We start from the raw sequence: 16,166 nt of genomic DNA, 5'->3' as shown, positions 1-16,166 counted from the left end.
TATATATAAAAAGATCTACAGTTCCCTAACCTTCTTGGACTGATTTTTCTCCATTTTTGTTAGTCCAGAAATTTATTTCTTTTGTCAACAACAAAAACCAATGTCTGCTGGATTCAGGCAAGTTTAATGAAAGACAGTGTCCAAGTCTGTTTTTTTTTTTATAAATCGTTGCTGGATATTACACTAACACTAAAAATACTTTGTGTTGCACCTTTTAAGAGGATATAAATCTGTCATTTTGTTCTGTTACATAAAATCCCCCAAAACAGAATGAAGTTAGTGGATGTAGCGTGACAAAACGTAATTAAAGGCGTGTTAAAAATTTTGCTCTATGTAATAAGCATCAGAGAAGAGTAAAGCTGTTTCTTTCCAAAAAAGTAGTGAGTTTATCAAACATAAACACATTCAGTGAAGAATTATTAGAGATAATCAGAACTATCTGAAGACATTTACGGCTGAACTACACAACTGAAAAGAAAGATTGCTTCACCAAAACAAAGGTTTCATGCCATACAATGAAGAACACCCACATTGTATGGCATAGAAGACGCTAATAGGAGAAGCAGGTGCACTGAGGTCAGGACTGTGTGACCTCATATCCTCACTACTGAAGGTGGACTACTGACAGACGGGCAAGAACAGGAGAACATGCACACATGCACAAGCATGCAACAAAAACACACACTAAGATGTTACCAATATGCCTGCATGCTTGTGGCTCTGAAAGCTAGGGGTATGACCTCAAGACATTCACTCAACATGTCATTTGCAGCCCTAAACATACAAGAGAACAGAGCAGGACAGAAGAAACTGACGGAGCAGCGTCATTTAGAGCTACTCTGTGTCAATATATAAGCTGGCCGATAAACTGAGAAGTATAAACAAGTGAAGAAACAAAGAAAGGCAGTCAGGCCTGTAGACGAGCTTTAACCAGCGAGCCCAAACTAAAAGACAAGTGAAAGGGCTTCAGTCAAAACAATGTGTGCCCTCCTGAACCCTCTATTCTTAGAAATATGGCTCTTGATGTAGAAGCAAGAGGAAAAGGGACATTGCAGTCAATAAACTGTTTGTATTTTGACAGCTGAGTGGAGCTAAAATATATATCTATGTGACAGCTTTGCTCTACAGCCAAAACCGAGGGGTACACATTTACAGTTCAGGCACGGACACTCTTCTGGAAAGGTCATGGACTATCTTTAAAACATCTCGCTGAGCAGAACTACAGAACGATCCGCGGCAGAAAGAAATTTGCTGAGAGACTTGAGATTTTGTCATGAAAACCTGCCGAGGAACCATCAGATGTCCTCGTACATTTGCAAAGATGGTCGTCACGCTTGTTACAAGGTATGGGCAAGCTTTTGCAATATCGAGGTACACCAAGATTTTTAAAAAGTTTTTTTTTTTTTGTTATTCATGTTTTAAGGTATACTCTTGGAATGACCAGATTTTTTCCCCAGCTAATAAAGAATGATATTATGTATCCTTCCCATATATGTTGTAATACTTTGTTAGTGGGCTAAAATTAGACTTTTCCACATTTTACAAAACAAACCAACCATCTAGAAATACAGTAGATGTTGAAAACTACAGGAGTGCCAACTACCTCTCTTAATGGGTAATGCTGCTTTAAAACTACAATTTGCGAGCTACGAGTATCAGGTAAATAGCAAACTGAAAGCTGTGGCTGAGCAGCTAGCTTAACTTGCCAACTAACATTACCTTTTTATAATTGTACAGGAGTGTATAATATAGGAGTGATCGAGAGAAAAGAAAAAAAAAAAAAGAGTTGTCGCTATTTAGCCTATTTAGCTTAGCGTGTGCTTTTTACATTCCAGCATTATAGGCTCTCCAAAATTTAGAGACGGTTTCCCCAGATGTGAGATGCAACATTTATGAAGGTGTTATCATGAGATATTCCAAAATAAAGCTCTTTAAGGTAAGCAATCATTTTCCAATAGTTAGAATTTTTAAAGTTTTAAACTGAAGGCAAGCCCTTCCTAATAAATAACCCGTGTCAAATTTAAATGCACACAATACAAATTATTGTTTGCTCGCATAGACATATGTGCTTGAATCAGTCTCACTATGGCTCCGGTTGGGAGCACAAATATAACAATAACTATTAGCAGCACAGCGCAGGGACAAAACTAGAAGTGCAGTTTCTGAGGAAAACTGCAGAAAAAGTGAGGGCGTTTGACTTTAATTCAAGTGTCAATTATTGTGATTCTGCAAATAAACAATTTATTGTGAATTTGTTTGTGTTAAGCTTGTTATTTAGACTATTTATTCTAATAAGGACAGAAACTAATCTGACACAGTAAAGGAAAGACAAAACATGGGGGGGAGAGGAAGCGAGGTGAAATAAAATAAGCAACATCTCAGGAAGAAGTTAAAGAGAATGGCGAAGAGTGAAAGTTTAATGCAAGATGTTGAGAGGTGGGATGGAGGCCAGGACAGAATAAAAAAAAAGGAAGACAAGGCCAAAGAATCCAATGAAACAACAGAGGCCTTGTTCCCGTTGAAAGAGCTGCTTCACCACTTTACCCTGCTCCTGTTCGTGGTGGTGGTGTTGGTGGGGGTGGCCCGTGCCATGGCTACAAGCACGCCTCTAACAGGGGTCTCTCATACAGCTTGGAATGCTACTGGTAACCATGCTGGTAATCCTAGAGCTTCACCTAGTACTACTGCCACACTCTCCTTAATTCAACACAAACTATATTAGTAGGATGCTTAACAGAAAGTCCATTTTATACAATATAACAGACAATAATACCACTGTTCTTTAATTGCTTTCTGATTTAAGTGGCTTAGAAGATAAGATATTTGCTGTAAAGGCAAATAAAGACTTAAACAAGTCTTACTCGTCAAGCTCATCCTCGTCGTTGTGAGAGGTGTCGGCATACAAGTACTTGCTCATGTCGACAGGCCGTACTCCTTTCTTTTGCTTGGTCCTGGGAGGTTCTGGGTCTGGCTGAAGCTCAGGGTCCTGGTCGGGCTCGTCAAACGGGTTCCCGGGAGCAGAACCGGTCTCCAGTCCATCCGGCTCACCGAACGGGTTTGACGAGTCGTGGTCGTAGGAGTAGTCCTCATCAAGCTGCTGCCTCAGAGCCGGCTGGGGAGGGAGCTCTGTTCGATAAGGACGAGAGCGCCGACTGCATAAACAACACGTCTTTCACTAGACTTGACAAGAGCTTTGTTAGCGAGTAGTGAGCCAGACAGCAGAGAGCAAGAAAACAAATCTGACTGCAGTCTATCTTGGGAACTAGCTAAGCATTACATACTTGGTTGCCAATTTCTCTGCTTATATAGTGTGTATTATCTGTACAGATTTCTTTCTCTTATGAAGTTCAACTCCTCCAATGCATCACCTTCATTATGTGTGTCAATATTTCAAATTGGGATGTGGAAGACAAATGATAAAGCATTTTAAAACAAACGGTGTGGATTTTGTTTTTTCCCCAGTTAAAGTTAACGACAGTAAATTGTATTAATGCAAATTTTTAAAGTTTACACTAAGGCGCACATCAAAATAAACTTACACAAGGCAACAAAGCTGATGATCTTTGGGCGCTTAAGGGTGTCTTAAAACCCCTAAGACACCCCAGTCTATCAAGGGGGAAGACAAAAATCATTTTTTGGCAATCTGACTCAAAGCCTTTTGTGGTGCTCCAGACTTGGCCTGCCCATTTTAACGCTTTGATATGCACAGCTTACCATTCAAAAGATGCTCTCCAATACAGTTTTTTCTTAAGATCAAAGCTAAGAAAGACGTGCTGAAAAATCAACTAGTGACTGATTTTGCAGTTTTTTTTCACTTCTGAACCCAACACCGATATTTAAGGTTTTCTACTGGCCAATACTGATCTGATACAGAAAAGCAGTGCTGACTTGACTTAAACATGTCGTTTTTAAATAAATGGACCGAATTACAAATTTATTTGATAACTCTGCACCAGTACAGCACAGTTAAATTCACCCATAGCTTCACAAGTTTGGTCAAATGTGTAAAAAACAACTTTAAATTTGTCTGGTCAGAAGAATTAGGAGTACAACAGGCTGACTACCTCGGTCAAATATCTAAAAATAAACTGCAACAATTCTTTCAAATGGTTCAGAAAGTGCAATTAGAAATGCTAAATATTATGAAAAATAATAAAACATTATGTCACTCGGAGCACAAAGCATAGAATTAGACTGACTAGATTCCCCCTTATGGATCAGGCACATTGTCACTGATACCAGATGTAGAATGTTTTTTTTCAATATGGGGACTGATACAGATATTAATATCGGATCAACGCATCTCTAATTTTGCGATGAATTGCCCCCGATTAGTCAATCGGTCGTCTTTTCCTCAAAAATCAGTCAGCATTGGTAGTAAACTCACACAGCTCTTATCACCTACCTTCCTCATCCGGATCACCGAATGGGTTAAAGGGGTAGGGATGAAGGTCACCGTCGGGCTCATCGAAGGGATTGTTCATCATGGTGGGAGTGGAGTCCTGATCCTCATCTTCCAGGAAGTTCAGCTTGTTGATCAGTTCTGTCACATTAGAGTCCAACAGAAAGACATTTAAGCAACGCAACAATGTCAAAAAGCCAGAGAACACACAACACAAGACATCCTCAAACTCAAGTATCCAAAAATCTGCACTTGGAGTGAACCACAAGATGAAAGACCACAAGTACACCCCTCTTTTAGGGGACCTGCTGCCTGAACTTCTGCTTTCCTCGGATCTCTCGCTTGTCAGCGCATGTACAACAGTGGCATTCTGGGAAAAGTTATGCAGTACGAAGGGGAGGTCTCCCGTGAGGGACTGAAGAAACGCATGGAGTTGCTATGGAGATCCTTACTGGAGATCTCCAAGGCTCGTCTACTTTGTTTTAATCGTACTGATCGTGGCTCGTTCCCAGGCGACAGGGGTGCGGGCCGCTTTGAAAAGATTGTAAATGTGTCTGAAGTAGATGCCAAGGAATACTGCTGAGAGCTTTGTGACACTCTGAGTGAGAAGGGTGGGGGTTGCTGCAAGTAGCCTATGTGTCTCTTGATCTATATGTAGTGTGGCGATTTGGAGTGGTACATGATAAGAGGCGCAGGACTTTTTTGCATACTGGTGTCTATTTCAGGCTGCAGTTCTGAAAAAGTGGTTTTATACTTTCGACTGCTAGCTGTTTTTTGGGGAGCTGTTTTCTATGCAAACCATTGAAATGAAGAGATTTTCCATTTAAAAATGGGGCAATACAATTCAATGAATATTGTTCTGTTCATATTGAAGAAAAATAAAATGGGTTAATTAGGTATGTTTAATCTGACTCAAGGTCACTCTGCCTCTTCACCAATTCATACCACCAGCTGGCATTTCTCTAGGCAGATATTAATTATGGAAATAATAAAAAGCAAGAAATTCAGGCATAATGTATTTTTAAGATTTTTTTTAAAGGAAGATATTAAATAAATTCACATTTTCTTTGACATTGACTGTTAGGAAATGTCAAAATTTACTTTCAATTGTGTTTCGCCAGAGTGCTAAACATCCAAGTGGCGGTTACAAAATTCATAAAGATCAATAGAAGAACCCCATTTTGTACATGAAAATGTCTAGAAAGATACAAAATGCCAAAGGAATCAAATAACCAGCAACTAATAATCCTATTAGTTAATAATCCTACACTGGTTCACCTCCAAATGCAGTAAAACAGAAAATTTAAGGTCACACTGTCAAAAACAGCAGTAAACAAAAGAATAAACACCAACTGATGTTTACTGATTTTTTACAACACAATAGAGGACAACAAGTGAGGCAAAATAAACTTTATTATCACATGACCACAACAACATCACAATACCAATGACGAGGATCAAGGAGGTGTGGGGGTCAGGAAGGGACCAAACAGAAAAGGAACCAAAATGGGTTACATGTTGAATATTACAAAAACTCAAATGTCTATTTAAAAATAGACACTTAATACATATAAATAAAAAAGGTAATGGTTGGGTAGAGGTTACAAGCCACTGAAAAAAAAGAACAGAAGATGATTTAGGGTGAAAGAAAGGTGGAAAAAAAGACCTTGGGAGGAAGCAGCAGGCTTAGCTGTTGCTTTGCGTGCTCGCTTGGGAATACCATCATCATCATCATCCCCATGTAAGCAGCTGAGGGCATTCAACTGGTTTACTATTTCTGTAAACGAAAGGCCCAATACAGGAAGGGAGGGAGGAAGAGTAAAAAGTGAACAATGCATAAAAACAGACCCTTATGCATAATATTCACTCGCAGAGTCACACAAACTCACATTATTTACACAGAAATATATACAGAGTAAGTAAAAAAAAAAAGGAGAAAACAGAAGGTTTTTTTTTTTTTTGTTTTGTTATTGATAATTTATTGATAAATCTGGAAATTTATTAAAAACTGTTGCAGTAGAAGAAAATAAAATGTAATAATTCTGCTTCAACGACGGAACTAAACATCAAGAGTTTAGACCCTAAATGATTTAATCTAATAGCATGGCTCAAAAAGTTGAACTGTTAGCATGGCTATATGAAGCAAGTGTGAAAAAAAATAGGGGTTCACTACAGTATGTTGGTACAAACTTTTTAAAGATGCGCCGATTGCAGTTTTCTGGCCAATCGGTGATTTATGAAAAGTCTGACCTGCCAATTCCGATTTTGGCCGATACCAATTTTTTTTTCGCCCCAAAATTGGCCAAATATAGCAACAAAGTGGCTGAGTTGGCAACAATGGGTGACTATTGATAACTGAACACATGCAGACATGACCTGGTCTGTTAGTCAGTAGGCCTGTCACAATAACTACTATTGCTGGATGATAAATTGTCAGAGAAGTTATTGCGATAAGGGGTAATATTGTTGTTTTGAGACCATTTTAAGATAATATAATAGTAATTGTCATGATGCACAACCAAACCAAAGCACCACAGTGAAGACTTTTATCAGCCAGTTTCAAACAAACCATAAAATGGCTAGATTACTTGTCAAAATGCTACACCTTTGCTTACGGTCTCCATTAAAAATACATGTTCCTCCTTAACTCTGTTGAAATTTTCAATGTATTCACCTTAAAAAAACCAACATATTTATATTCCTAAAGACAAAGGGTAAGTAGCAATTTACTTTATAAAATACTAAGAAAAAGGTAAAATAGCAACAAATCCAAACACAGACATCCATCTGGGGTCAAGTATTTACATTAACAAGAGAGAGCAAACCACCCGGTTTGCCTGGTGTTGCTATAAACACTCGAGAAGCTTGCTGGCTTGTTCTGTAGGTAGGATTCATTGAGAAATATGATGATTGCAAGGAGTTGTGCTGGCTTGTCCTGGCCTTTGATTCAGAGATGCATGCTAGTGGAGCGTTGCTGTAGGCATTCAATGCATATATATATAAATGAGATAAGAAAAAAAAGGGAAAAGAAAAAGGAAGGAACGCATGAAGCTTAACGTGAAGAGGTGCCGCTCTGAAAAGTTGGATTAAGCAAAGCAGGAAGCAGTGAGGCCCAGATATTAGACCAGACGGTGAATCCTGAGCATGTATATATGGAGGGATGCGACAGGAAACCCTAAGCAACATAAACACAACCCTCAGGCTGGAAACCACGCTCTATGAACTCATGCATTTGGAAAAATCATAGTTGCTGTTTTTAGGTACAACCCAACAACCAGAGGCCTGAAGGAAGAAAGAAAAAAAAGAAGAAAAGAAGGATATGTCGATGCCACACAAAAAGCCCCGTCAGTGGTGATCATTAATGGAGGTTAAATGGTTCAAGCTAGTTATTCTGTAAACACTTTTGACTAACATGGTTTTTGGTTTTGCTTGCAAAATTATTCAAATATGATTTCATAACAGATTTGGAACAAATCCTGGACACACTGGATCAAAACGGCAAAATGTGTATGTACTACTTGTTACTAGACAAAAGTGTTGTACTTTATATTTACACCTTTATTTAAACTGGTAAGTATCATTAAAATATGGGCTACATTTTATACTGTCAGTTCAATTCTTAAAACAACAACAAAAAAAGAAAAAGAAATATGGTAGCAAAAACCATTAGGACCCATTGTTGTTAAAATATTTCTACTATTTCAGTTCTTAGAAACAGAAAAAAAAATCTTTGATTTTAGCTCATTATCTAAAAATAAAATAAAGTACTGTTCCAGTTTATACCTGTGATCTTGGCGGCCTTTTCCTCTTGGTTAACCCTGTTCTCCTCGTCCTCCTCGTTCTCCTCTTCGAAGTCATCCAGGTTGCCGATGTCGGCCTGCTTCATGCTCATCAAGCTGGCGAGACTCTGCATGTCCTCATCACTGGAACAGAGAAACTTATGATTACAGACTGTAAAAACTGTTCAGGAAAGAAAGAACAAAGACTAAATACTTAAATTAGTACAAAACAAACAAAAATAAACACAATGACACCAAAACAAACTGATTAGAAACCAGTCAGAGATCAGATTCCGACTCTAAAGTGATTCAGGTGAGAAGTAGCTGAATTTCAAAACACTACTTTCATCAAGTGGAAAACCAATTGTATTACAATGGTTTATCAATGAGTCAAAACAAAGAGGAAAAAATGCTAGCATTAGACAAGCGCATTAGCAAATAAAGAAAATATCAAAGGAATAAGATAAATGTATATAGGGGACTGTAGGTGTGTGTGTTGAGTCATCCCTAAAAAATATGTGTTACTGTCAAAAACACGTCATTGGTGAGTGAGTTATTACTGGCCAAAATGAAGTGTGTTACTATTAAACCCCTTAGATATAATAGTATACATGGCACTGACTGTAAGTCTTGGACTTGGATTTGGTATTTCCAAATATCTGTTCCTAAAACGCCACAAAATACATTTATTTTGGTTGTGATATTTTTAAAATGAAGTATCGAAAGATACAGTCTGTTTAATCTCTGTGTATTTTCTAAAGTGTGTTGAAATCAACATTTTGTTTGCTTCTGTTAAAAGCATCGAAAACTTCACATTTCGACTGAACCTGAATCTCTCCGTGTCTCCCCAACTATCTCTATATGCTTCCTGGTATTTTATGTCGCCTCCTACCACTCCCCTCCATCTCCTGATATCACTGCTCCATCATAATTGCTGTATTTCTCTCTCTTTCCCCTTTGTGTTTGGTGTTTCCCAGGCTCACAGGCTCATTTGAACTGGCATGATGGGGTTTGTTTGTGTGTGGTCGACATCATTCCCAGAAGGGTTAACAAGGGTTACGCGCCATCGACCCGCGGTCCGCGACGCAACAAAGACCTCGGCGCTGCACTCAAATGCAGGGGGGTGGGAGGAAGGGAAACGCTTAAAAATAAAGAAAGTTTAAAATCAAAGCGACAGTTATCATATTTTTGATTAAATAGGCAAGCGCAGACTGAGTGTGTCTGTGAACTAAAGAGAGTGTAAAGGGAACCTGGAAGTCATGAGTACAGGAGTCTGTACTGTAAAATGTTTGCACACCCTTAGGTTAAACTGTGCTGAATATTTAATAATACTTACGTGGCCTTTCCTTCCCGGAGGAAGATGCAGGAGAGAGAGAACTGCAGTGTGGCTGACACCACCTTCTTTGACAGGGGCTTGAACTTGAGTTTGACATCTGTCTGAGTGGGCATGGGACTGGCGTACTGCTTCATGTTTATGCTGCTGGTGGCTAAAGCCTTCCTCCGTCCTGACAGAGACTCCTGCAGACAAGGGAGATTGAACACCACATTTGATGTAGGGCAAAACAAGTCACTACTTCTCAACACCACATTGAGAGGAGGTTTTTAGGAGAATGCATTGTGCATCTCCAATGGCTGATCTGATCTTGAATTGTTTGGATGACGTTCTGTTCTCTAGTATACATTGTCAGTCAGAGTATTAATGTCCAATTAGTTTGGAAATATGCCACAGAGGTGATATAGAGTTTTAGGGTATTTTGACTCGGTTCGACTGGGGACCAAAATGGCAACTCTTTGAAAAAACTTTAACCTCCTCACCCGTGATGGCGCTGCACCAACAACAACTGAAAGAAACAACACAAAAACCTCCGAAGAAGACACAGAGTACAACTTGGAGTAGCATCAGATTTAGAGATCGCAACATTTCTCTTTTGTCTTTGGTAAAAGACCACAAGGCTTGCACATTTGTTTTTGTTGTATTTACCCAGAATGCCCTGCGTTGTAGTCCACTTCCTGCTTTTGGAGTGGTCTCCGGTCCGCTTGGCGTTCATTCAAACTGAACCAGAGTTCACTTCAACCGAACTGAGACCCAAGTTTTTATGTGAACCGGAGTTCACTTTTTTTAGATATCAAATGCGCATTCACACCTTCCATAACAAACCAAACCTATTTAATTGAACTAATGTTTGATTAAAGCGGACCAAGCAGGGGTAGTGTGAATACACCCTTAATGTGAGCATGTGCATGCAGGTCGCTAACCAAAAGGCAGTGTGTTCAGAATAAGAACTGCTAAAAAACCTGGTGGCTGACTGCTAGACCTGAAAACCAAACAGCTGGGGATGTTCCAAGCCGTTCTCTGACCTCCTTGAACAAAAACTGTCTGGCTGGATACGGAAGCACCATGCTGTTGGTGAATATCAGACTGGTTCACCACCTTGCTGTGTTGACACTACCAATGTGAAAATTGCCAAGCCACAATGCCTTCTTTTAAGTACATTCAGTAATAGGAAATTACTACGTTGCTTGAAATGACACAACAAAGGAACAACACACCGGTACTCAGATGTTGCTTCACAATGAAGCACAAAAGCATGCGTTTGTTTAAAATGTCTGCGTCCACATAATTTCCATTTCTTTGTATATGTTTTATTGCATGCTTGTGTATAAACGGCATCAAACTCTACTGACAAACACAGGCCATGGTTTTGCACGCAGTAGCATCCAGTCTTGTCTCAGACATGGATCGAGCTCTGAGGATTCATCCTCTTGTGCTCACAATGGCAAACAAAGCAGGGCAGCTAGCTCTCTTTCACACTACACCAGTTCTAGAGCACATATACATATACACATGCACACACTCCCTGCCGTGTGTGCCAGATAAACCGATACAAGCTCTTTACGTTAGCGGTTTCCTGATGTCTTCACACACAAAAGCCACACACTCATCTCAGATGCTTTGGCGCTGTGGGGGAAAACTCAATCTCAGCCTTATCGCTGAAGACTGCAGGTTATTTATTCACACACACACACACACACACACACACACACACACACACACACACACACACACACACACACACACACACACACANCACACACACACACACACACACACACACACACACACACACACACACACACACACACACACACACACACACACACACCTATTCACACACAACTTGTGACAGGTTGGAGTGGTAAGGCGTTTGGTAATAAGGTGATAAACTATTCAAGCCCATAACAGAGATTACAAATCCACAGGTCAGCTAGAAAAGTTCCAACATTAGGCGTAAAGAGGAACATAGACATGTCATTTAAGCCACTTTTTACAAACTTTAGTAATTCTAAACATTGTAGAAGTCATTGTTTCTACATAGAATGTATGCCAACATTTCCTGACTAAAGTTCTTGAAGCTTTCTATAAATTTTGTGTTTATTTTTCAACTAGAAATATAAAAGTTCAGAATGCTATGTAACAAACTCTTTAATGGTGGTTAGGTTTGAATCATGGAATCTGCAAAAAATAATGTACAGACAGCTAGACGGATATACAGGACAATCCATTTAAACAAAATACAGGAATTACAAATATTCCAAATTCCATATAGCATTTCTGTCCTCATACTTATTCAGACCTATAAAAACTTAAATTCTATAGCAACCCTGGGAATTCAAAAAGGACAAAAACATGTCTGACATTAGAATTACTTCCAAACAATATATACAAAAAAAGAATTCAAACATCTGGTAGAATTAAACTCATATGCCAATTTTTTTTAGAAGAAGTAGACCATAACTGCATCAAGCAAGAAAGTAAGAAATCTACAATTTGATCAAATACTGACTTTTACCAAACTCATGAGGTTTAAAACACTGGAAAACCAATTCCAAACTTGTCATTATCTTTTGCATGTTGATCAAGCCAGGGAGAGCTGCAATAAATGAAAAACTTCAAACTTCTCTACTAGGGGTGCAATGATCAGCCCCAATTTCCTTAAATTTGCGACATCGGTAACCGATCTTATCCACCGATCTTAGCCTTACCAACGGTCTAAAAATTAGTCACCGTCTTCTTTTGCTCTGTGGTAAGAGTGTTGAGAGACCCACTCACCTGTTTACAAAAGTCACCCACTTTTGACAATTTAGATTTGTTGCAATATTTAGCAAGGTTTCAAATGAAAACAAACCCAGCATCAGCCAAAATCGGCAGGTCAGGCTTTTTAATGATTGGTGATACGCCAACAGTGCACCTCTAATTTCTACACTGCATAGAAAACATTTAATGCTTCCTAGAACGACATTCTTCAACACTCTCATTTCTATCCTGGCTTTCCGTTCTCTCCTTCTTCCGCCAATATTCAACAGTTCGTCTAATCCAACCTTCTGCACCTGTTCCTCTTCTCCACCTGTCTCCATGCTCAAACAAATGATTTAACAAAAAAAGCAGAAGAGACCAACCAACTCACTACGGAGGGCACTTGACATTTGATGCTGACATTTGAGCCTTGTCGCATTTTGCACGAAAACATAACGACCTGAAGCCGCCGACCCAACTGTCCAAAGAACAGCCTAGAAGAAGGGGAGCAAGAAAAAGGAAGAAAAACTCTCCTTTTACCTCTTATCTCCCAGCAGATTATACCCTTTGCTATTATACTAAGCTAATAGCCCATGCAGATACTTTATGAATGAATTTGCTAAATGCGGCAAACACTTAAGAAGAGGGGATTTAGAGAAGCAGTTTGGGGAGATGGAAGGAGGAGGAGTGTGGGGGGAGTTGGAAAAATAGGAAATAGTTAAGGATATGCAAATAGTGCAGCAGAAGAATGAAATAACCGTTTCAACAGATTTGGGTAGTGGCTGGCAAACAATGGGAATCTTCTCCATTTCCCTGGATGCTGCTTGTCAATCACTGTGTGTGTTGGAGAGAAGGTATGGGAAGTAACACGGATTAGGGTGACTAGGAGGATGTGACAATGTGTAAAATGAAAGGGAAGGACAATACAGAAGTTTAATTTATTACAAAGAGGATAGGACTATCAATATGTTCTTTCTTTGAGCCTACAGAATGACATGTGTGTATCTCTGTGCGTGTGTGTGTGTGTGTGCGTGTGTGTGTGGCAGTGGGAGTAAAAAAAGGGCAAGCAAGGAGCAGACTGAAAGAGAAAAAGTAGGGGGGTGACAGCTCTTTGCTGCCCCCTGGTGGCAACTGTTTAAACCTGCATTTTGCCATTAAAAGGTCAAGGCTTTCAATTTAGAAAAAGGGACGAGCTAAGTTACCAAGCCTCAAACTGGCCTAGTGTTGCTCGTCCTTTAAAAGAGTGGCTTGCATTGCAGAAGTCTGTGTGTGTATGTATGTGTGTGTTGAGTTGAACTGTGTTTTTTTAAGAGTGCCAGCCCTGCCCCTTTTCTTCCTCCTGGTGCCAGCTGGCCCCAGATCGATCCACAGATGCTCCCCTGGTGGGGGGGCAGAGGTCAGGGCAGGAGGGTGCCCGGGGGTCCTGCTGAATCTCTCTGCCCTAAAATGCCAATGGGACATGCTGGAGAAAAGGGAGGGGAAGGGTCCCCTTTGTGGCTAAGAGATGGATTAATTAGGCTGAGTGCTAAAAACGAATATGGCTTTGTTTAGACCTGGTTTGACACACACTCACACACACACTGGCAGTTGGGCACTGTTAGCACATGATCAACAAAAAGACTAAGAGCCCCCATGCACACATCAATCAACTAATAGGGTTTTAACAAAAGGTCACCAGTCACTTCATTTCTAATGATCTGCTCTGATCGACTGTATGTATATATTTAAGCTTCTAATGTCAAATTCAATCAGAAGTGTTATATATGTAACAAAAAGGCCAGAAAAAGAGTATTGTGGGTATTACTCAACTGCCCTGTTTCAATAAAGCAAACTGAGTGCGGTGATGTTGAATGTGCTGTTGACAAAGACAGAAGATTAAACCATGGCTCTGTTATTACAAGGGTGATAAGTGATGAATCACTGGTTTCACATCAAGCAGATGATTATCTCACTTAAGCCTGTTGCTAGCATAAAACAAAACACCACTGAACTGCAGAGGAAGGGACAAGACGAGGTCAACTGTACTCCAAATACAGAGTGGATTAAAGCAACGGCTCGAGAAAACCGATGAGAACATATTTTCGTTCCCTCAGAGTGTTTGAACTCCACAAACTTTCACATATTTTAGTGTGATTTTATGTTGACAGACGAAACATAAGGTTGTACATAGTTATGAAGTGGAAATAAAAATGATGTGAACCTGAGTAGCAGAGGTGCACTGATCGCAGGTTTCTGGCTGATTACCGATCACTAAAATGCCTAACTTCATCTTGACCGATACCGATCTTTCATCTTAAAAGTCACTGAATATTGCGACAGACTCACTGTTGGGCAGATCTGTCAGTCAATGTCTCCCAACAGAGCAACCGGGGACAGTGGCTGATTTTCAGACCTTTGTGCTGGTAGATATCAGTTTCTGATCCAAGTGTCAGTCGTGGTGCAAAAAAAAAAAAAAGTGTTTCCATTGCAGTTTTACAAAACACAACTGAAAAACCACCTCATCCTAGCTCAAAAGTGAGTTTTTCTCAAAATTGGTGTGCTTCCATTGAGCGTATTTTAGTCATTTTAATTTGCGCAATTTTATCAGTGGAAACACAGGTAATGATATTGTGAAATAGAGATATTTTGTGCTGCCCTAGTAAGATAAAAAGTGAAATCATGAAAGGGTTGTGAGTACGTTCGGAAGTGAGGGTATTTTTCGTTAAAAATCTTATTAAAAAACTTTCTAAATTTTACATTTTTTAACATTTCTGCATATCATTTGCCTTTTTACTGAACAAATAACTCACCGCACAACAGCCCCTCTGTAATCCACATTCAAAAGGGTTTGGAAACAATTACAGCGAAACTCAATTTACCCTAGAGAATAATCCAAAGTCAGCGCCGCATTAGCCCTCCGCTCCCGACACCCCAAAAATCAGCTGGCTGTGTCTGAATCCAACAGTCAGCAGATTGGAGGTGTTATTTCTCTTGCCTCAAGGTCACAGTTATTGGAAATGGAGACATCCAATGTGCTCACATCTCTCTTTGAATCCACACACAATGGAGTGATTCCTCTGTGTCAATTTGGCCTCCCCTGATAAGTGATAAGGCAGCCCTTTTTACATACCGTCTATGAATGCCACACTATAGCCATTATGGACACATGCGCACACACACAAAGATTAAGGCCAATTTAATCATCAGTTACTATTATATGTGAGGATTTACCTTTTCTCTCCCTGAAGCTGTGTGTTTATATGTATTTTAAAAAGCAACAATAGACATAAAAGGCATGCAATGCTATCACTTTGGTTATGGGAATTACAATAACAATAGTTTTAATATTGGAATGAACTACGTGAATGGTTCTCTTGTCTGTGTTTGGCACATGGTCACACAGACCGGCTGATTTGATCTGTCCCACATTCACATGCATTCAGGAAAAAAAACAACAACAAAAAACAGGTTGACAGGATTTTACCACACTAGAAGAGCCCATCAAGTTCCGAGTCTGAAATGGGAGAGGGAAAAATAAACCCTCTTAAAAGGAAAACATCTACTGTAGAGCACTTTCTTTGTAAAGAAGGTAAAAAATATATAGGACAAGTGGGGCAAAAAAATAATACGAGATAAAAAGCAAATAGTTCCAAAATCACAACTGGTCTCGTTTTAAAAGTCCGGTTGCTTTTAGATTGAGAGAGGAGAGTCTTTGCAACACTGACAAATCAGTATAGTTTAGATCTAGATCCTGTTCAAAAACACTAATTATCCCAAAGGGAAATTAGATGTTGTTTTAACTCGTATCATCCAAGTATCTTTAAAGACATGCTAACAGATAATTTCCAGCAACAGACAACATTCCACAGTAACACATCCTCAATGACATTATCAGTTGTTGGGGAGCACTGCTGCTAATCCACCTCATTTG

At 39.5% G+C, this 16,166-nt stretch overlaps 1 protein-coding gene across 1 annotated transcript in view; it reads right to left on the bottom strand.

The window, feature by feature from the left end:
• The window catches only part of ehbp1 (EH domain binding protein 1), a 159,071-nt gene that overhangs the window by 111,388 nt on the left and 31,517 nt on the right, over positions 1-16,166 (bottom strand). The window contains exons 6-10 of the mRNA XM_017309054.1: positions 9,518-9,699; positions 8,186-8,325; positions 6,069-6,179; positions 4,406-4,543; positions 2,862-3,126 (exon numbers count right to left, since the gene is read on the bottom strand). Of these exons, the coding sequence (XP_017164543.1) occupies positions 2,862-3,126; positions 4,406-4,543; positions 6,069-6,179; positions 8,186-8,325; positions 9,518-9,699 (836 nt within the window). The remainder of the gene's footprint in view (positions 1-2,861; positions 3,127-4,405; positions 4,544-6,068; positions 6,180-8,185; positions 8,326-9,517; positions 9,700-16,166) is intronic.

This window comes from Poecilia reticulata, linkage group LG15 (genome assembly GCF_000633615.1).
Source record: "Poecilia reticulata strain Guanapo linkage group LG15, Guppy_female_1.0+MT, whole genome shotgun sequence".
NCBI classification, from domain to species: Eukaryota; Metazoa; Chordata; class Actinopteri; order Cyprinodontiformes; family Poeciliidae; genus Poecilia; species Poecilia reticulata.
The sequence above is the reverse complement of the archived record's forward strand: the minus strand, read 5'-3'. Positions and strand labels throughout refer to the sequence as shown.